Source organism: Apteryx mantelli, unplaced genomic scaffold, assembly GCF_036417845.1.
Source record: "Apteryx mantelli isolate bAptMan1 unplaced genomic scaffold, bAptMan1.hap1 HAP1_SCAFFOLD_372, whole genome shotgun sequence".
NCBI classification, from domain to species: domain Eukaryota; kingdom Metazoa; phylum Chordata; class Aves; order Apterygiformes; family Apterygidae; genus Apteryx; species Apteryx mantelli.
This window is the reverse complement of record NW_027118726.1, coordinates 1-17,920: the sequence shown is the minus strand read 5'-3', so window position 1 is coordinate 17,920 and position 17,920 is coordinate 1. Positions and strand designations below refer to the sequence as shown.

General features: G+C 71.1%; 4 protein-coding genes across 6 annotated transcripts; 2 read left to right on the top strand and 2 right to left on the bottom strand.

Annotated features, from left to right (window-relative positions):
- Window positions 1-157: 157 nt before the first annotated feature.
- On the top strand, window positions 158-5,124 carry LOC136996406 (uncharacterized). Its single transcript, XM_067317324.1, has 5 exons — window positions 158-197; window positions 1,368-1,506; window positions 2,784-2,914; window positions 3,000-3,052; window positions 4,022-5,124. Exons 2-5 carry the CDS (start codon window positions 1,390-1,392, stop codon window positions 5,122-5,124), a joined length of 1,404 nt encoding a protein of 467 aa, XP_067173425.1. The 5' UTR covers window positions 158-197; window positions 1,368-1,389.
- An 895-nt stretch (window positions 5,125-6,019) lies between these two features.
- LOC136996407 (lysophosphatidic acid receptor 4-like) lies at window positions 6,020-9,106 on the bottom strand. Of its 3 annotated transcripts, none has more exons than XM_067317326.1 (3): window positions 8,975-9,106; window positions 8,226-8,344; window positions 6,020-7,068 (listed from the first exon to the last, which is right to left on the bottom strand). In XM_067317326.1, the coding sequence occupies exons 1-3, from the start codon at window positions 9,087-9,089 to the stop codon at window positions 6,124-6,126; spliced, it is 1,179 nt and encodes a 392-aa protein (XP_067173427.1). In that variant the 5' UTR covers window positions 9,090-9,106; the 3' UTR covers window positions 6,020-6,123. The 3 variants fall into 3 exon arrangements, with proteins under 3 accessions (XP_067173427.1, XP_067173428.1, XP_067173430.1); XM_067317327.1 differs by having other exon boundaries at window positions 8,226-8,314; XM_067317329.1 differs by lacking the exon at window positions 8,226-8,344.
- A 1,252-nt stretch (window positions 9,107-10,358) lies between these two features.
- LOC136996408 (COP9 signalosome complex subunit 6-like) lies at window positions 10,359-14,909 on the top strand. Its single transcript, XM_067317330.1, is given in 11 exon segments — window positions 10,359-10,473; window positions 11,034-11,159; window positions 11,754-11,885; window positions 12,795-12,883; window positions 13,114-13,176; window positions 13,308-13,355; window positions 13,626-13,724; window positions 13,726-13,741; window positions 14,016-14,108; window positions 14,246-14,346; window positions 14,636-14,909. Coding segments are annotated over 11 exon segments (987 nt in total). The 5' UTR covers window positions 10,359-10,394; the 3' UTR covers window positions 14,777-14,909.
- A 105-nt stretch (window positions 14,910-15,014) lies between these two features.
- On the bottom strand, window positions 15,015-17,914 carry LOC136996409 (DNA replication licensing factor MCM7-like). The gene is made up of 3 exons (XM_067317331.1): window positions 17,814-17,914; window positions 16,539-16,648; window positions 15,015-15,433 (listed from the first exon to the last, which is right to left on the bottom strand). The coding sequence occupies exons 1-3, from the start codon at window positions 17,898-17,900 to the stop codon at window positions 15,229-15,231; spliced, it is 402 nt and encodes a 133-aa protein (XP_067173432.1). The 5' UTR covers window positions 17,901-17,914; the 3' UTR covers window positions 15,015-15,228.
- Window positions 17,915-17,920: the final 6 nt, after the last annotated feature.

Genomic DNA, 17,920 nt, shown 5'->3' with positions numbered 1-17,920 from the left:
CGGGGCTCTGCGCCGCCCGGCACCTGGCCGCCCGGCCCGGGGCCTTCGCGCCCCCCGTGGTCTTCGAGGCCGGCGCCCGCCTGGGGGGGCACCTGGCTCTACCGCGAGGGGCCCCCGCCGCCGCCCCCCCCCCGGCGCCCCCCCCCGGCGACCCCCCCCGGCGACCCCCCCCGCGCCGCCGTCTACTGGGGCCTGCGGTGAGTCCGGGCGGGGGGGGGGGGGTGTTTTTGCCCCGCTGTGGGGCTGGGGGCTGCCCCAGGGACCCTTCTTGCCCCAAAATGGGGCTGGGGCTGCCCCACGGACCCTTGTCACCCCATGGTGAGGTTGGGGCTGCCCCACGGACCCTTCTTGCCCCCCAGCAAGGCTGGGGCTGCCCCACGGACCCTTCTTGCCCCCACTATGGGGCTGGGGGCTGCCCCACGGACCATTGTCGCCCCATGGTGAGGTTGGGGCTGCCCCACGGACCCTTCTCGCCCCAAAATGGGGCTGGGGCTGCCCCACGGACCATTGTCGCCCCCCAGCAAAGCTGGGGCTGCCCCATGGACCCTTCTCGCCCCAAAATGGGGCTGGGGCTGCTCCACGGACCCTTCTCACCCCACTGTGGGTCTGGGGCTGCCCTGGGGGCCCCTCTCACCCCGCTATGGGGCTGGGGTTGCCCCCACGGACCCTTCTTGCCCCACTATGGGGCTGGGGTCATGTCTTACCTCGCTATGGGGCTGGGGTTGCCCCAGCGACCCTTCTTGCCCCGCTATGGGGCTCACCTTTCTATGGGTCTGGGATTACCACAAGGCCCCACCTCTTCTCACCATGGGTCTGGAGCCACCCCAAGGACCCACCTCACCTTTCTATGGGTCTGGAGCCACCCAAGGACCCACCTCACCTTTCTATGGGTCTGAGACCACCCCAAGGACCCACCCCAGCTTTCTATGGGTCTGAGACCACCCCAAGGACCCACCCCAGCTTTCTATGGGTCTGGGACCCCCTCAAGGACCCACCTCACCTTTCTATGGGTCTGGGACCCCCTCAAGGACCCACCTCACCTTTCTATGGGTCTGAGACCACCCCAAGGACCCACCCCAGCTTTCTATGGGTCTGAGACCACCCCAAGGACCCACCTCACCTTTCTATGGGCCTGAGACCACCCCAAGGACCCACCCCAGCTTTCTATGGGTCTGAGACCACCCCAAGGACCCACCCCAGCTTTCTATGGGTCTGGACCCCCCCCCCAAGGACCCACCTCACCTTGCTGTGGGGCTGGAGCTACCCCAAGGACCCACCTCCCCTTTCCGTGGGTCCGGACGCCCCCCAAGGACCCACCTCAGCCCGCCGTGGGGCCGGGGCCCCGTCTCACCCCGCTGCCCCGGCAGGACCAACCTGCCCAAGGAGGTGATGGCCTTCCCCGACTTCCCCTTCGAGGAGCACCTGCCCTCCTTCCTGCCCCACGGCGAGGTGCTGGCCTACCTGGAGCGCTACGCCGCCCGCTCCGGCGTCCTCCAGCACATCCGGGTGAGCCGCCCCACGGCGGGCCCGGCCCCACGGCGCGGCCCCCGCCCCACGGCGCGGCCCCCGTCCGGTCTCCGTGTCTCCTGGAGCCGGCCCCCTGCCCCACGGCGCGGCCCCCCTGCCCCACGGCGCGGCCCCCGTCCGCTCCCCGTGTCTCCTGGAGCCGGCCCTGCCCCACGGCGCGGCCCCCCTGCCCCACGGCGCGGCCCCTGTCCGGTCTCCGTGTCTCCTGGAGCCGGCCCTGCCCCACGGCGCGGCCCCCCTGCCCCACGGCACGGCCCCTGTCCGGTCTCCGTGTCTCCTGGAGCCGGCCCTGCCCCACGGCGCAGCCCCTGTCCGCTCCCCGTGTCTCCTGGAGCCGGCCCTGCCCCACGGCGCGGCCCCCCTGCCCCACGGCGCGGCCCCTGTCCGGTCCCTGTGTCTCCTGGAGCCGGCCCTGCCCCATGGCACGGCCCCCTGCCCCACAGTGCGGCCCCTCTGCCCCACAGCGTGGTCCCCATCCAGCCCCCAAGGGCCTGGGGCTCATCCCTGCCCCACGGCACAGGCCCCTGCCCCACGGCGCGGTCCCCATCCAGCCCCGAAGGGTCTGGGGCTCGTCCCTGCCCCACGGCCCTGCCTGGTCTCTGGGCCCGTCCCTGCCCCATGGCCCCAGCTGCCCCCTGTGTCCCCACGTCTGTCCCTGCCCCACAGCCCTGGCTGCCCCCCACAGCCCCGGCTGCCCCCCGCATCCCCATGTCCATCTCTGCCCCATGGTCCTGGCTGGTCCCTGTGTCCCTGGGGCTTGTCCCTGCCCCACGGCCCTGGTTGCCCCCCACATCCCTGGATCCGTCCCCGCCCCATGGCCCTGGCAGCCCCCCACATCCCTGTCCCTGCCCCACGTCCCCAGCTGCCCCCCGTGTCCCCATCCCCACCCCATGTCCCCAGGTCTGTCCCTGCCCCATGTCCCCGGGTCCGTCCCTGCCCCACGTCCCCAGCTGCCCCCCATGTCCCCATCCCCACCCCACGTCCCCAGCTGCCCCCCATGTCCCTGGGTCCGTCCCTGCCCCACGTCCCCAGCTGCCCCCCATGTCCCCGGGTCCATCCCTGCCCCACGTCCCCGGCTGCCCCCCATGTCCCCATCCCCACCCCACATCCCTGGCTCCCCCCATGTCCCTGGGTCCGTCCCTGCCCCACGTCCCCAGCTGCCCCCCACGTCCCCGGGTCCATCCCTGCCCCACGTCCCCGGCTACCCCCCATGTCCCCGGGTCCGTCCCTGCCCCACGTGCCCGGCTGCCCCCCAGTTCCAGCAGCTCGTGGAGGACGTGAGCCCGGCGGAGGGGCCGGGGGGCGGCTGGAGCGTCACCTCCCGCGAGCTGGGGGCCGGCGGCCGCCGCCGCACCGAGCACTTCGACGCCGTCATGGTGTGCACCGGGTAGGGGCCACCGCCGCCGCCGTGGGGACGGGGACGGGGACGGGGACGGGGACGGGGCCCCCACGGCTCCCCTGCTCTCTTGCAGCCACTACGCCACCCCCATGGTGCCCCACATCCCCGGGCTGGACACGTTCGCAGGTGACGGCGCCTCCGGTCCCCGCTGTCCCCATGTCCCCGCTGTCCCCATGTCCCTGTCCCCGTGTTCCCGTTGACCCTGACCTCATCCCCGCTGCGTCCCCCTGACCCTATTCCCATCCCCGTGTTCCCCTGATCCCATCCCCATGGTGCTGTCCCCGTCCCCGTGTCCCCAATGACCCCATCCCCTCGGTGTCCCCTTGTCCCCATTGACCCCAACCCCATCCCCTCGGTGTCCCCTCGTCCCCATGTCCCTTGACCCCATCCTCTTGGTGTCCCCCTGTCCCTGTCCCCATTGACCCTAACCCCATCCCCTCAGTGTCCCCATGTCCCCTGACCCCATCCCCATGTCCCCATTGACCCCGACCCCATCCGCTCGGTGTCCCCTTGTCCCCATGTCCCCATGTGCCTTGACCCCATCCCCTCGGTGTCCCCCTGTCCCCAACCCCATCCCCTTAGTGTCCTCTCATCCCCATCCCCATCCCCCCAGTGTCCCCATGTCTCCCTGTCCCCATCCCCTTGGTGTCCCCATGTCCCCATTGACCCTGACCCCCCAGTGTCCCCCCATCCCTGTCGCCTCGGTGTCCCCATGTCCCCCCAACCCCATGTCCCCCTGTCCCCATCCCCTTGGTGTCCCCCCATCCCCATGTCCCCATGTCCCCCCGACCCGATCCCCATGGTGTCCCCCTGTCCCCTCGGTGTCCCCATGTCCCCCCAACCCCATCCCCTCGGTGTCCCCCATCACTGTCCCCATGTCTCCCTGTCCTCATCCCCATGTCCCCTGTCCCCATGTCCCCTCGGTATCCCCCCCATCCCTGTCCCCATGTCCCCCTGTCCCCATGTCCCCTTGGTGTCCCCCTGTCCCCATCCCCTCGGTGTCCCCCATCCCTGTCCCCATGTCCCCCTGTCCCCATGTCCCCTTGGTGTCCCCCTGTCCGTCCCCCCCGTCCGTCTGACGCCGCCCCGCTGCAGGCCAGGTGCTGCACAGCCGCGAGTACCGCCGCCCCGAGCCCTTCGCCGGCCGCGCCGTGGTGCTGCTGGGCGCCGGCCCCTCCGGCGTGGACCTGGCGCTGGAGCTGGCGCCGGTGGCCCGCAGCGTCACCCTGAGCCGCCGCCGCCGCTCGACGCCGGTGCCGGGGCTGCCGGCCGCCGTGGCCCAGGCTCCGGAAGCGCGAGCCGTGCGTCCCGGCTCCGTGCTCTTCGCCGACGGCACCGCGGCGGCGGCCGAGACGCTGCTGCTCTGCACCGGCTACCGCTACTCCTTCCCCTTCCTGCGGCGCGGCGCCGTGGGGCTGCGGGCGGCCGAGGGGCTGGTGGCGCCGCTGTACCGGCACATGCTGCCGCCCCGCCACCCCACGCTGGCCTTCGTGGGGCTCTGCAGCCACGTCTGCCCCTTCCCCTTCTTCCACTGCCAGGTGCTCTTCTTCCTGGCGGCGCTGGCGGGCGCCTGCGTCCTGCCGCCGGCCGGGCGCATGCTGCGGGAGGCGGCCGAGGAGCTGCGGCGGCACCGGGCGGGCGCCGGGCGCCGGCGCCGCTTCCACCGCCTGGGCCCGGCGCAGTGGGGTTACTGCGGCGCCCTGGCGCGTCTGGGCGGCTTCGCCCCGCTGCCGCCCGTCCTCCGCGGCATCTACGAGGAGGCGCGGCGGAGCCGGGAGCGCGACGCCGCCGCTTACCGCCGCCGGCGCTACCGGGTGCTGGACGCCGAGCGCTGGGAGGTGCTGAGCGACGGCGACGGCGACGGGGATGGAGACGGGGACAGGGATGGAGATGGAGGCAGGGATGGGGACAAGGATGGAGACAGGAATGGAGACGGGGACAGGGATGGGGATGGGAATGGAGACAGGGATGGGAATGGAGACAGGGATGGGGATGGGGACAAGGATGGGGATGGAGACGGGGATGGGGACAAGGATGGGGACAGGGACAGGGATGGAAATGGAGATGGGGACGAGGACAAGGACAGAGATGGAGATGGGGACAGGGATGGAGATGGGGACAAGGACAAGGACGGAGATGGAGATGGGGACAGGGACAGGGATGCCGCCACCGCCGCTGCCGCCACCGCCGCAGAATAAAGCTCTGAGCCGGGTGCTGGGTTTGGAGCGTGATGGGGACCCTGGGGTGGGGCGGTGGGTGCGGGGTTGGGTTGGGGGGGGGGGGACGACGGGTCCCTCCTGTCCCCTGTCCCTTCTGTCCCTCATCCCTATCCCCTCCTGTCCCCCATCCTCCTCCCTTTCCTGTCCCCATCCCAGTCCCCTCCTCTCCTCCATCGCAGTCCTCTCTTATACCCATCCCTGTCCCCTCCTGTCCCCATCGTGGTCCCTTCCTCTTCCCCATCCCCATCCCTTCCTGTCCCCATCATGGTCCCTTCCTCTTCCCAATCCCCATCCCTTCCTGTCCCCATCGCAGTCCCTTTCTGTCCCCATCCCTGTCCCTTCCTGTCCCCATCCCCGTCCCTTCCTTTCCCCATCGCGGTCCCCTCCTTTACCCATCCCTGTCCCTTCCTGTCCCCCATCGTGGTCCCCTCCTGTCCTCCATCCCCGTCCCTTCCTGTCCCCATCATGGTCCCTTCCTCTTCCCCATCCCCATCCCTTCCTGTCCCCATCGCAGTCCCTTTCTGTCTCCATCCCTGTCCCTTCCTGTCCCCATCGTGGTCCCCTCCTGTCCCCCATCCCCATCCCTTCCTGTCCCCATCCCCATCCTTCCTGTCCCCATCACAGTCTCCTCCTGTCCCCACCCCTGTCCCTTCCTGTTTCCCATCCCCATCCTTGTCCCCTCCTGTCCCCATCCCTGTCCCTTCCTGTCCCCATCCCCGTCCCTTCCTTTCCCCATCGCGGTCCCCTCCTTTTCCCATCCCCGTCCCTTCCTGTCCCCCATCGTGGTCCCCTCCTGTCCCCCATCCCCGGCCCTTCCTGTCCCCACCCCGGCCCCATCCGCACCAGCCCGGCGCCGTTGCGACACATCCCCTTTTATTCGCCGCCACCTCGCAGCCGCCAGCGCCGGAAACCCCAGGCCCCTGGCGCCGAGGCCGTGCCACCACCGCCACCGTCACCGCCACCATCGCAGCGGTGGCCTCAGCTCCCCGGCGGGCTGGGAGTCGCGGGGAGCGACCGGGCGGCCCCGGGCCGCGGGAAAGACTCGGCGGCGAAGTAGTAAGCGATGGGGTCGAGGACGGCGTTGGCGCAGGCGAGGAGCAGGGTGCAGCGATAGGCTTCGTCCAGCGCCGGCCCCGGGGCTCCGCGCAGCTGGTAGCAGAGCAGGACGGCGTGGAAGGGCAAGAAGCAGCCGAGGAAGATGGCCACGTGGGTGACCACCATGCGCCGCACCTTGGCGCCGTCCACCAGCGCCATGCGGGCGGCCGCGCTGCGCCCCACGGCCCGCAGCAGCCCCCACGAGCAGCCCACCATGACGGCCAGCGGCAAGGCGAAAGCCGCCGCCATGGCCCCGGCCACCGCCGGCCGCGTCACGTAGCGGGGGCGGCCGTCGAAGCACCTCTCCTCGGCCGCCTCGCCGGCGCTTTGCCGCGGCACCACGTAAGCCGGCACGCAGCCCAGGGCGCTGAGCGCCCAGGCGGCCGCGCACACCCGCGCCGCCCGCCGCCGCAGCCGCGCCGCCCCGGCGTGCAGCGGCAGGCACACGGCCGCCCAGCGGTCGCCGCTCAGGCAGGTCAGCAGGAAGATGCTGCCGTACATGTTGACCAGCAGCAGCAAACCCAGCAGCTCGCAGGCCACCGGCGGCCACCTCGGCTTCCCCGCGTAGTGGGCCACCCGCGCCGGCAGCGAGGCCACCAGCAGCAGGTCGCAAGCGGCCAGGTTGCGCAGGTAGGTGGCCGTGGGCGACGGCGCCCGGCCCCGGCGCCCCAGCAGCGCCAAAGCCGCCCCGTTCAGCCCCAAACCCAGCACGAAGATGAGCCCGTAGAGGCTGGCGAAGGCCGCGTCCGCCCCCGACGTGCAGTTGCCGCAGGACGTCGGAGCTCCGGCGCCGCTCGGCTCCGGCGTCTCCATGGGGGTCGCGGTGGCCTGTGGGGTTGGTTTTTTTTTTTTTTTGGGGGGGGGGGGGGAGACGGGGACGTGATGGGGTTGGAGGGGCAGCCCCGGGGCGAGGGGGGCACCCGGCCTCCCCGGGGCTCCTGGCTGCGGGGTTGGGGTGTTTGGGGGGGTCTATTGGGCATTTGGGGGGCCCTAAGGGGTCCCTGGGGTATTTGGGGGTCCCGCAGGGGCTCCTGGCTAAGGGATTGGGGGGTGTCTTAGGCATTTGGGGGTCCCTGAAGGGTCCCTGGGGTATTTGGGGGTCCCACAGGGGCTCCTGGCTAAGGGATTGGGGGGTCTCTGAGGCATTTGGGGGTCCCTAAGGGGTCCCTGGGGTATTTGGGGGTCCCACAGGGGCTCCTGGCTAAGGGATTGGGGGGTCTCTGAGGCATTTGGGGGTCCCTAAGGGGTCCCTGGGGTATTTGGGGGTCCCACAGGAGCTCCTGGCTAAGGGATTGGGGGGTCTCTGAGGCATTTGGGGGTCCCTAAGGGGTCCCTGGGGTATTTGGGGGTCCCACAGGGGCTCCTGGCTAAGGGATTGGGGGGTCTCTGTGGCATTTGGGGGTCCCTGGGGTATTTGGGGGTCCCTGGGGGGTCCCACAGGGGCTCCTGGCTAAGGGATTGGGGGGTCTCTGAGGCATTAGGGGGTCCCTAAGGGGTCCCTGGGGTATTTGGGGGTCCCTGGGGGGTCCCACAGGGGCTCCTGGCTAAGGGATTGGGGGGTCTCTGAGGCATTTGGGGGTCTCAGCTGTGGGACTGGGGGGGGTCCCAGGGGCATTCAGGGCTCCCAGCTTTGGGATCAGGGTGTTTGGGGGGGGGGATCCTGGCAATCGCCCCCAGCCCCTCATCTGCCCCCCCCAGGCCCCACGGAGACCCCCCAGGACCAAAGCGCTTGGGGGGGGGCTCCGAGTCACCCCATTCCCGTAACCTCGTTGCCGTCACCCTGTTTCCTGCACTAACGAGGTGCAAATTCAGGCTGGGGGGGGGGGACACAAAACCGTCGCCCTGGGAGGGGGGGGCAGCAGTGGGTCCCGGGGGTCCGGACTCCAGCCCTGACCCCTTCCAGGAGGGACCCCCCACCCCGGGGACCCCCAGCCCCACAGACCCCCCCACCCCGGGGACCCCCCCCCCCCGGCTCGGGGTCTCACCATCCTCCCTCCCCGCGCCGGGTGCTGCCTGGTGGGGTCCGGAGCGGCTGCTCCCGGGGTGCGTTTGGGGCCGAGCCCCCGAGACGAGCCTGGGGGGCGCTGGGCTGAACTGGGAGGCACTGGGGAGGATTTAGGTTGGGCTGGGAGGGGGCTGCGAGGCTCTGGGTTGGTCTGGGGGGGCACCGGAAAGGGCCTGGGAGGGGAACTAGGGGGGGTTGGGAGGTACTGGGTCAAACTGGGAGGATTCCAGTTGAACTGGGAGGCACTGGGAGGTGGCTGCGAGGCTCTGGGTTGGTCTGGGGGGGCACCGGAAAGGGCCTGGGGGGGAACTAGGGGGGATTGGGAGGTACTGGGTCAAACTGGGAGGATTCCAGTTGAACTGGGAGGCACTGGGAGGGGGCTGCAAGGCTCTGGGTTGGTCTGGGGGGGCACCGGAAAGGGCCTGGGGGGGAACTAGGGGGGGACTGGGAGGCACTGGGTCGAACTGGGAGGATTCCGGTTGAACTGGGAGGCACCGTGTCAAACTGGGAGACGTTGGGAAAAGCACTGGGAGGGACGAGCTTGGACTGGGCGGGGCGGGGGGGGGCACTGGGAAGGGAGTAGCGCGGGCGGTGGGAGGCACTGGGAAGGACTGGGAGGGCTCGAGGCGCTGGGAGGGACGGGGCTGGACTGGGTGGGACTGGGAGGCGCTGGGAGGCTGCGCCCGGAGCGGTGTGTCCCCGTGTCCCCCCTGTCTGTCCCCCACTCACCTGGGGCCCCCCCAGGGGGGGCGCGAGGGGCCGAGCGGGGCCGGCTGCTGCCCCCGAAGCGCCCGGCGGCTCCGCGGCTTCCTGCCACCGAAGGAGAAGTGCCTGCGCGGCACATCCGGGCGCCGGGGACGGGGACGGCGGTGGCACAGGGGTGCCCGGGCGCGGGGGGAGGCCGCGGTGCGAGGACGGGGGGCGCTGGGGGGGTGGGGGCGGGGGACGGGGGGGGACATTCCTGCGGAGGGGGGACACGTGGGGACTGGGGTGGCCCTGGGGACGGGGATGTCATGGGGACGGGGCGTCTGGGGACGGGGACATGATGGAGATGTGGGGCCCGGGGACAGGGACACGATGGAGATGTGGGGCCTGGGGATGGGAATGTCATGGGGATGGGGATGTCATGGGGACGTGGGGTCTGGGGACGGGGACGTGATGAAGATGTGGGGCCTGGGGATGGGGACACGATGGAGATGTGGGGCCTGGGGACAGGGACACGATGGAGATGTGGGGCCTGGGGATGGGAATGTCATGGGGATGGGGATGTCATGGGGACGTGGGGTCTGGGGACGGGGACGTGATGAAGATGTGGGGCCTGGGGATGGGGACATCATGGAGATGTGAGGCCTGGGGATGGGGACACGATGGAGATGTAGGGTCTGGGGATGGGAACGTCATGGGGACGGGGATGCCGTGGGGTTGTGGGGCCTGGGGATGGGGACGTCATGGGGATGTGGGGTCTGGGGACATCCTGGAGACAGGGGTGGCCCTGGGGACAAGGGTGCCATGGGGACGTGGGTCCTGCGGACGGGGACATGATGGAGATACGGGGCCTGGGGATGGTGGTGGCCCTGGGGACAGGGGTGCCATGGAGATGTGGGGCCTGGGGACAGGGGTGGCCTGGGGATGACGGGGGGACGGCGGAGGGGGACAGGGCCGTGGCCACCTCCGCTGGGGGCAAGGGTCAGGGGTCAGCGTCCCCTCGTGTCGCCGTCCCTGTGGTTTGGGGAACCGCAGGGTGGGACGGGGCCACTGCAGGGGTGACATCGGGGGGGCCGGTGGGGGCCCAGGGTCAGGGGTCAGAGGTCGGGAGGGTCAGGGGTCACTAAGAGCCAGGGTCAGAGGGCACTAGACGGCACAGAAATGGCAGCAGGGAAAGGTCAGAGGTCAGGGGTCAGGTCAGGGGTCAGGCCGGGGGAGGGGGTCCCGCAGCCGGGGTTCGCCACACTCCCCCCCCCGGGAAAGGGGCCCAGGCGTCCGGGGCGGCACGTGACCAGCCCCCCCCCGCCGACAGCGCATGCGCGCCCGCTCCCTCCCCGCGCTCATCGACGGCGCATGCGCACCCGCCCCTCCCCCTACGTCCCCCGCCTCGCGCACGCGCAGAGGCGCTGAGTACGGCGGCCGCGCAGGGACACGCCGAGCCAAGATGGCGGCGGCGGCGGCCGGCGCCTCTTCCTCCGCGGCGGGGAGCAACGGGGCCGGCGGGATGGAGGTGGACGCGGCAGGTACCGCCCGCGGGGCCGCCCCGGGTTCCGGACCCGACACCGCCGCCGCCCCGGGGGCCGCGGGGCCGCCCCGGCGCGGGCTTCACCCCGTCCCGTCCCGTCCCCATCACCCCCCCCCCCTCCGCGGCCTGGCCCCGCCCTCATGCCTGTAGACACGCCCCCCGGGCGGGCGCGTGTGGCGAGGTCCCACCCCCGGGGTGTAAGCCCCGCCCTCTGCCCCTTGCCCCGCCCTCTGCGCCCTGGCCACGCCCTGGGCTCTCACCCCACCCCCGAGCTCTCCAGCCCTGCCCCCCAAACCTCTGGCCACGCCCCAATTCCCCTGCCCCCGCCCTTTTGGTCCTCAATGGCATCTTGGCCACGCCCCTAGTCCACACTCCTGGCTCTTTGCCCCGCCCCTAATCCTCATGGCCCCACCCCCAGACCTTGTGGCCACGCCCCCCTCCCCAATCCCCAGGGGCCTGGAGCCCACCCTGGCCTCACCCCCGCCCTAGGCCCCGCCCCCATCCCCTTGACCCCGCCCCCTTTCCCCTGGCCCCGCCCCTGACGTGGTGTCCCCGCAGCAGCCCCCTCGGTGATGGCCGCGGGGGTGACGGGCAGCGTCTCGGTGGCCCTGCACCCCCTCGTCATCCTCAACATCTCCGACCACTGGATCCGCATGCGCTCCCAGGAGGGGCGCCCCGGGCAAGGTAACCCCCCCCGCCCCCCCCCGCCGCTGCCCCCCGCGGGGTCCCCCTGCCCCACGAGACCCCCGGCTGCCCCCCGGCTCCCCCCGACTGCTCCCTGCGGCCCCCAACTGCCCCCTGTGGACCCCGGCCTGCCCCACAGCTCCCCCCGACTGCCCCCTGCGGCCCCTGACTGCCCCCCACAGCCCCCAGGCTGCCCCACAGCTTCCCCCAACTGCCCCCCGTGACCCCCGACTGCCCCCACAGCCCCCTGGACTGGTCCCAGTGTCCCCAGAGGGGTCCCAGTGTCCCCCACAGCCCCCTGGACTGGTCCCAGTGTCCCCAGAGGGGTCCCAGTGTCCCCCACAGCCCCCTGGACTGGTCCCAGTGTCCCCAGAGGGGTCCCAGTGTCCCCCACAGCTCTCTGGACTGGCCCCAGTGCCGCTCAGACTGGTCCTGGTGGCCCCGTACTGGTCCCAGTGCCTTGTAGGGGGGAGGTTCTGCACTGAGGCCGGCGGAGGTCTGGCTCAGAGCAGCGGGGGGGGGGGGGGGGGGACGGTCCCTGTGCCCCGGTGACGGTCCCCCGTGTCCCCCCCCCCGCCCCGCCGGTGCCCGCAGTGATCGGGGCCCTCATCGGGCGCCAGGAGGGCCGCAACATCGAGGTGATGAACTCCTTCGAGCTGCTCTCGCACGCCGTCGACGGCCACGTCCTCATCGACAAGGAGTACTACTACACCAAGGAGGAGCAGTGTGAGCCCCGGGGGGGGCGCGGGGGGGTCCCGGGGGGCCGCTGGGGGGTCCTTTACTGCCCTAGAGGGTCCTCAGCTGCCCCAGGGCGTCCTCAATTGCCCCAGGGCACCGTGGAGGGGTCTTTTACTGCTCTAGAGGGTCTTCAGCTGCTTCAGGGGGTCCTGGTGGGGTTGTGGGGTGTCCTGAGCTGCCCCGGAGCATCCTCAACTGCCCCAGGGGGCCATTGGGGGGTCCTCAGTTGCCCCAGAGGGTCCTCAGCTGCCCCAGGGGGTCCTCAACTGCCCCAGGGCACCGTGGAGGAGTCTTTTACTGCTCTAGAGGGTCTTCAGCTGCTTCAGGGGGTCCTGGTGGGGTTGTGGGGTGTCCTGAGCTGCCCCGGAGCATCCTCAACTGCCCCAGGGGGCCATTGGGGGGTCCTCAGTTGCCCCAGAGGGTCCTCAGCTGCCCCAGGGCACCGTGGAGGAGTCTTTTACTGCTCTAGAGGGTCTTCAGCTGCTCCAGGGGGTCCTAGTGGGGCTGTGGGGGGTCCTGAGCTGTCCCAGAGGGTCCTCAGCTGCCCCAGGGGGCCATTGGGGGGGGGTCCTTTACTGCCCTAGAGGGTCCTCAACTGCCCCAGGGAGCTATTGGGGGGGTCCTTTACTGCCCTAGAGGGTCCTCAGCTGCCCCAGGGGTCCTGGCGAGGGTGTGGGGGGGGTTTTGAGCTGCCCCGGTGGGTCCTGGGCTGCTGCTGGGGGTGCTGGAGGGCTGGGGGGGGTCCTGAGCTGCCCCAGGGGTCCTCAACCCCCCTTACAGGGTCCTCAATTGCCCCAGGGGGATTCTGGGCTGCCCGAGGGGTTATGGGGTGGGGTCACGGGCCCTGTCCCTGCCCCACTAAGCCCCCCCCGTCCCCCCCCCCCCTTTTCTGCCCAGTCAAGCAGGTCTTCAAGGAGCTGGAGTTCCTGGGCTGGTACACGACCGGGGGCCCCCCCGACCCCTCCGACATCCACGTCCACAAGCAGGCGAGCGCCGGGGGGGGGCAGCGGGGCGGCGGGGGGGGGCAGCGGGGCGGCGGGGGGGGGCAGCAGGGCCGTGGGGCAGATATCGAGGGCTGCGGGTGGGGAGCAGCGTGGCCAGCGGGGCAGAGGCGTCTCCGTGGGGCAGCTGCGGAGGGCTCTGTGGGGCAGATTTGGGGGGTGTGTGTGTTTAAGAGCCCCCCCCATACTAATTGCCCCCCCCGCTGCCCCCCCAGGTGTGCGAGATCATCGAGAGCCCCCTCTTCCTCAAGCTGAACCCCATGACGAAGCACACGGACGTGAGTTTTGGGGGGGGGGAGGGGGTGCGTGGGGGGGGCCTGGGTGGGGTTGGGGGGGGCAGAGGTGCCTCCTGGACCCCCCCCCAAAATGGGTCAGGCCCCCCCCCACAAACACGTCTCTCCCCTGACAGCTGCCCGTCAGCGTCTTCGAGTCCGTGATTGACATCATCAACGGGGAGGTAAATCAATGGGGGGGGGGGGTCAGAAATGGGGGGGGTCCAGGGGTGTTATCGGGGGGGGGGGGAGGGGGTCCAGGAGCTTGTTTTGGGGTTGTGGGGGGGCTGCTGGGGGTTTGAGGGGGGGCAGGGAGGTCGCTTGGAGCCCTGGGGGGGCTGTGAGGGGTCGGGGGGGGGGGCCCATAGATCCAGGGGGTTTGCTTGGGGCTCTGGGGGGGGTCTCGGGGGGGGAGAGACCCCCCCCAAAATGACCCCTGTTCCCCCCCCCCCCAGGCCACGATGCTCTTTGCGGAGCTGACCTACACCCTGGCCACGGAGGAGGCCGAGCGCATCGGCGTCGACCACGTGGCCCGAATGACGGCCACCGGCAGCGGGGGAGAACTCCACAGGTGGGACGCGGGGGGGGGGGGACGACACGGGGGACACGGGGGGGGCACAGGGGACGGGGACACAGGCCAGAGCTTGAGGCAGGGGCTACGAGATGGGAACGGGGCTCGTTTTTGGGGGGGGGGAAGCACAGGAACGTGGGGGACACTGGAGCTGGATGAGGGACACGAGGACAAGGCGAGCAGGCCCTGGCAGGGCTGGGGGGGGAACGGGACACAGGGGACACAGGGGACACGTGGCCCTGACATCCCCCCCCCCCCCCCAAAAAAAAACCAGTGGCCGAGCACCTCATCGCCCAGCACAGCGCCATCAAGATGCTGCACAGCCGGGTCAAACTCATCCTGGAGTACGTGCGGGCCTCCGAGGCCGGTGAGTTGGGGATGGGGGTGGCCCTGCTGCCCCCCCCCCCCCCAAAAAAACCCCAGGGAAGGGACAGGGCTGTCCCCAAGGGGGGGGGGGGGGAACAGGGACGGGGGCCGCGGCGGGCACTGACACCGTCCCCGCAGGCGAGGTGCCCTTCAACCACGAGATCCTGCGCGAGGCCTACGCCCTGTGCCACTGCCTGCCCGTCCTCAGCACCGACAAGTTCAAGACGGACTTCTACGATGTGAGTGACGGCGAGGGGACGCACGGACACCCCGCCCCCGTTTCGGGGTCCCCGTGTGGTTCTTGGGGGGGGGGGGGGGGGGAATCCCATCCCTAGGAAGCACCTGAGAGGATCCAACCTCCTGCAGAAGGTGGCTGAGGGGGTCACATCCCACCTACAGGCGCTCAGGATGTCCCTGTCCCCCTCTGGCTGGCTGTATTTGCGTGGGAGGGCACCACGGGGGTAGTTTTGGGGTGACAACAGCCCCCCCCAACCCCCCCTCCGTGTGTTATCCCCCCCCCCCCCACAGCAATGCAACGACGTGGGGCTCATGGCTTATCTGGGCACCATCACCAAGACCTGCAACACCATGAACCAGTTCGTCAACAAGTTCAACATCCTCTACGACCGCCAAGGCATCGGGCGCCGCATGCGGGGGCTCTTCTTCTAGCGGCGGGGGGGAGCCCGGAGCCCCCCCAGGACTGTGTCCCCCCCTGTCCCGGAGCTGGGGAGGGGGCTGCAGGGCGACAGCCCCCCCCCCCCCACGTGCCCCCTCTCTAATAAACGCGGCTCCGGGGCAGGAATTAACGGCTCGGTTGATGTCGCTTTGCCCATCCCACCCCGGTGGGAACGGAGGTAACGTGTCCCCGAGGGCGGTGACGGGCTGGTGGTGGCACCCGGCTCCGAAATCAGGCAGAAACGGGTTTTTATTAATAAGAAACACATAGCGAGACAAACTGTAACGAACGCACCAGGAGGGGAGGGGGCAGAGGTGGCGGCGATGGTTAAGTGCTGCGGGACGGAGCCGGCGTTCGTCCTGCCCCACGTGCGGGGGGACGTCGCCGCCTGTCCCCGCGTCACCCGAAGGCGACGTCCCCCGCGGCAGCCGAGGGTGCGGGGGCGTCACACGAAGGTGATGCGGGTGCGGGCCGGGTTCACCTGCAGCACGTTGAGCTCCTCGTACTCGTCGAGCGCCGCCTGCACCTGCGCCGGCGTGAAGCCCTTGGCCAGGCAGCGCTGCAGCGCCTCGGCGTAGCGCACCGCCCGCTGCCCGCCGCCCGCCAGCTCCCGCACCGCCGCGAAGATGGCGTCCGCCGGCCGCTGCACCCTGCGGACGGTGCCCCGGGGGGGTGGGGGGGGTCAGGGCTGCCGCTGCCACCTCCATGGCCACCCCACGGGCGTGGGGACACGCTCGGGGCTGCCCTAGGGCCTCCCCCAGACACCCCAGGGGATGTGGGGACCGTGCCAGGGCTGCTGCCACCTCCCTGGCCACCCCACGGCCCCCCCCGGGGACCATGTCAGGGCTGCTGCCACCTTCCCCGGCCACCCCAGGGGATGTGGGGATGGGTTTGGGGCTGCCCCAGGGCCTCCCCGCCACCCCAGGGGATGTGGGGACCGTGTCAGGGCTGCTGCCACCTCCCCTGCAGCCCCCAAGGGACATGGGGACAGTCTCAGAGCTGCTGCCACCTCCCTGGCCACCCCATGGATGTGGGGACGGGTTTAGGGCTGCCCCAGGGCCTCCCCGCCACCCCAGGGGATGTGGGGACGGTGTCAGGGTTGCTGCCACCTCCCTGGCCACCCCAGGGGACGTGGGGACCATGTCAGGGCTACTGCCATCTCCCCCAGCCACCCCATGGATGTGGGGACGGGTTTGGGGCTGCCGCAGGGCCTCCCTGGCCACCCCAGGGGACGTGGGGACCATGTCAGGGCTACTGCCATCTCCCCCAGCCACCTTATGGATGTGGGGATGGGTTTGGGGCTGCCCCAAGGCCTCCTGGCCACCCCAAGGGACACAGGGACCATGTCAGAGCTGCTGCCACCTCCCCAGCCACCCCACGGCCACCCAGGGGACACAGGGACAGCTTCAGGGCTGTCGCAGCGCTGCCACAACCTCCCTAGCCCCTCCATGGCCACCTAGGGGACAAGGGGACAGGGTGAGGGCTGCCCTCAGCGCTGCCACCACCTCCCTGGTCACTCAGGGGACATGGGGACAGGGTCAGGGCTGTCCCAGCACTGCCATCGCCACCCCAGTCACCTGGGGACACAGGGACATGGGGGGCTGGATTGCCCCAGTGCTGCCACCACCTCCCTGGAGGACATGGCGATGGGGGTCAAGGCTGCCCCAGGACTGCCACCACCTCCATGGCCACCTCACGGCCACCTGGGGGGGGGGGGGGTCACACACACACCCCCCCTTGGTGGCCCCCACTCACCGGCTGTGCTGTCCCTTGTCCCCCAGCAGCGAGTCCTTGGACATCTCCATGAGCCGTATGGCCTCGTTCACGTCCTCCTTCTCCACCACGTCCACCAGCCGCAGCCGGGCCTGCAAAATTGGGGTGGTTGGGGGGGGGTCAGCAGCAACCGGAGCCCCCAAAGCAGCCCCCCCCCCCCGCCACCCTGGGGCACCCCAAAAATCCCCCAGGATGCCCCAGAGCCTGCTGGGGCTCCCCAATGCACCCCTGAGGTGCCCCCAAAACCACTTGGGTCCCCCCCCCCCCCCCCCCATTCAACCTTCTGGGCCTGGGGAGCAATCGGGACCCCCCCCCCCCCCAAAAAAGCCCCCAGGGGCCTTCGGCCACCACCCTCACCCCAACTCGCACCCCACGGTGCCCCACGGCTGCTGGTCGTCGCCTGAGAAGGGCCAAGGGTGACCCGGGGGGGGGGGGGGGGAACCCGGAGCCACGAGCCGGCCCCGAACTTGCCGTGTCCCAGGATGGGACGGGGGACGCTGAGGGACGCCGGGAGCCGTCCCGGTGCCAGCCGTTCCCCCGGAAGGGACACTGGGAGCCATCCCTGTCCCTGGATGGATGCCAGGAGCCGTGCCAGCGCTGGGCACGTCCCTGGACGGGACAGGGGACGCCAAGGGATGCCAGGAACCGTGCTGGCGCCAGCTGCGTCCCCGGATGGGATGCCAGGAGCCGTCCCAGTGCCGGCCGTTCCTCCGGAAGGGATGCTGGGAGCCGTGCCAGCGCTGGCCACGTCCCCAGAAGGGACGCCGGGAGCTGTCCCCGTCCCTGGATGGATGCCGGGAGCTGTCCTGGTGCCAGCTGCGTCCCCGGACGGGACGGGGGACGCCGAGGGATGCCAGGAGCCGTGCTGGTGCTGGCCGCGTCCCTGGACGGGATGCCGGGAGCCGTCCCGGTGCCGGCCGTGCCCCGGGGGCTCTGGAGTGCTGCCTCGGCAGTAGACGCCGCACACACACTACCTGCACAAACAGCACTTTGGGGCCCCCGGGGCTCGTCGAGGGAGGTGGGGGGGGGACACGGACGCGGCCCGGTGGCCCGACGGCCGCTGCAGCTCCGTGGCACCACGGCCTCCCTCCCTGCTCCGCCTGGACTCATCCTGCCCGTTTCCACCTCGCTTCACCGCAGCCCGGTCTTGCCGGGCTTGTTGCCACCTCCGTCCCGCTCCGTAGGTCCGTCTGGCTCTCGCTCCGGGCCGCTCGCGCCTCGGTTCACCCCCCTCTCCGGGCGGCGGCGGCGGCTCACCAGGGCGGTGGCCAGGCGCAGGATGCCCAGCAAGGTGCGGGCGGAGGTGTAGGTGGTGTCCTTGTTGGCCCAGGCCTCCTTGCGCATCTCCACGTAGGCGGCCGTGA

Excerpts from the sequence above, each read along its gene's own strand:
- LOC136996406 (XM_067317324.1), top strand. The coding sequence starts at position 1,390 with ATGGCCTTCCCCGACTTCCCCTTCGAGGAGCACCTGCCCTCCTTCCTG. Across the intron at positions 1,507-2,783 it reads GCGTCCTCCAGCACATCCGG|TTCCAGCAGCTCGTGGAGGA; the intron begins GTGAGCCGCCCC and ends GCTGCCCCCCAG. Across the intron at positions 2,915-2,999 it reads GCCGTCATGGTGTGCACCGG|CCACTACGCCACCCCCATGG; the intron begins GTAGGGGCCACC and ends GCTCTCTTGCAG.
- LOC136996407 (XM_067317326.1), bottom strand. The coding sequence starts at position 9,089 with ATGTGCCGCGCAGGCACTTCTCCTTCGGTGGCAGGAAGCCGCGGAGCC. Across the intron at positions 8,345-8,974 it reads CCCCCCTGGGGGGGCCCCAG|TGCCTCCCAGTTCAGCCCAG; the intron begins GTGAGTGGGGGA and ends AATCCTCCCCAG. Across the intron at positions 7,069-8,225 it reads CGGCGCGGGGAGGGAGGATG|GCCACCGCGACCCCCATGGA; the intron begins GTGAGACCCCGA and ends CCAACCCCACAG.
- LOC136996409 (XM_067317331.1), bottom strand. The coding sequence starts at position 17,900 with ATGCGCAAGGAGGCCTGGGCCAACAAGGACACCACCTACACCTCCGCC. Across the intron at positions 16,649-17,813 it reads TGCGCCTGGCCACCGCCCTG|GCCCGGCTGCGGCTGGTGGA; the intron begins GTGAGCCGCCGC and ends CCAATTTTGCAG. Across the intron at positions 15,434-16,538 it reads GACAAGGGACAGCACAGCCG|GGTGCAGCGGCCGGCGGACG; the intron begins GTGAGTGGGGGC and ends CACCGTCCGCAG.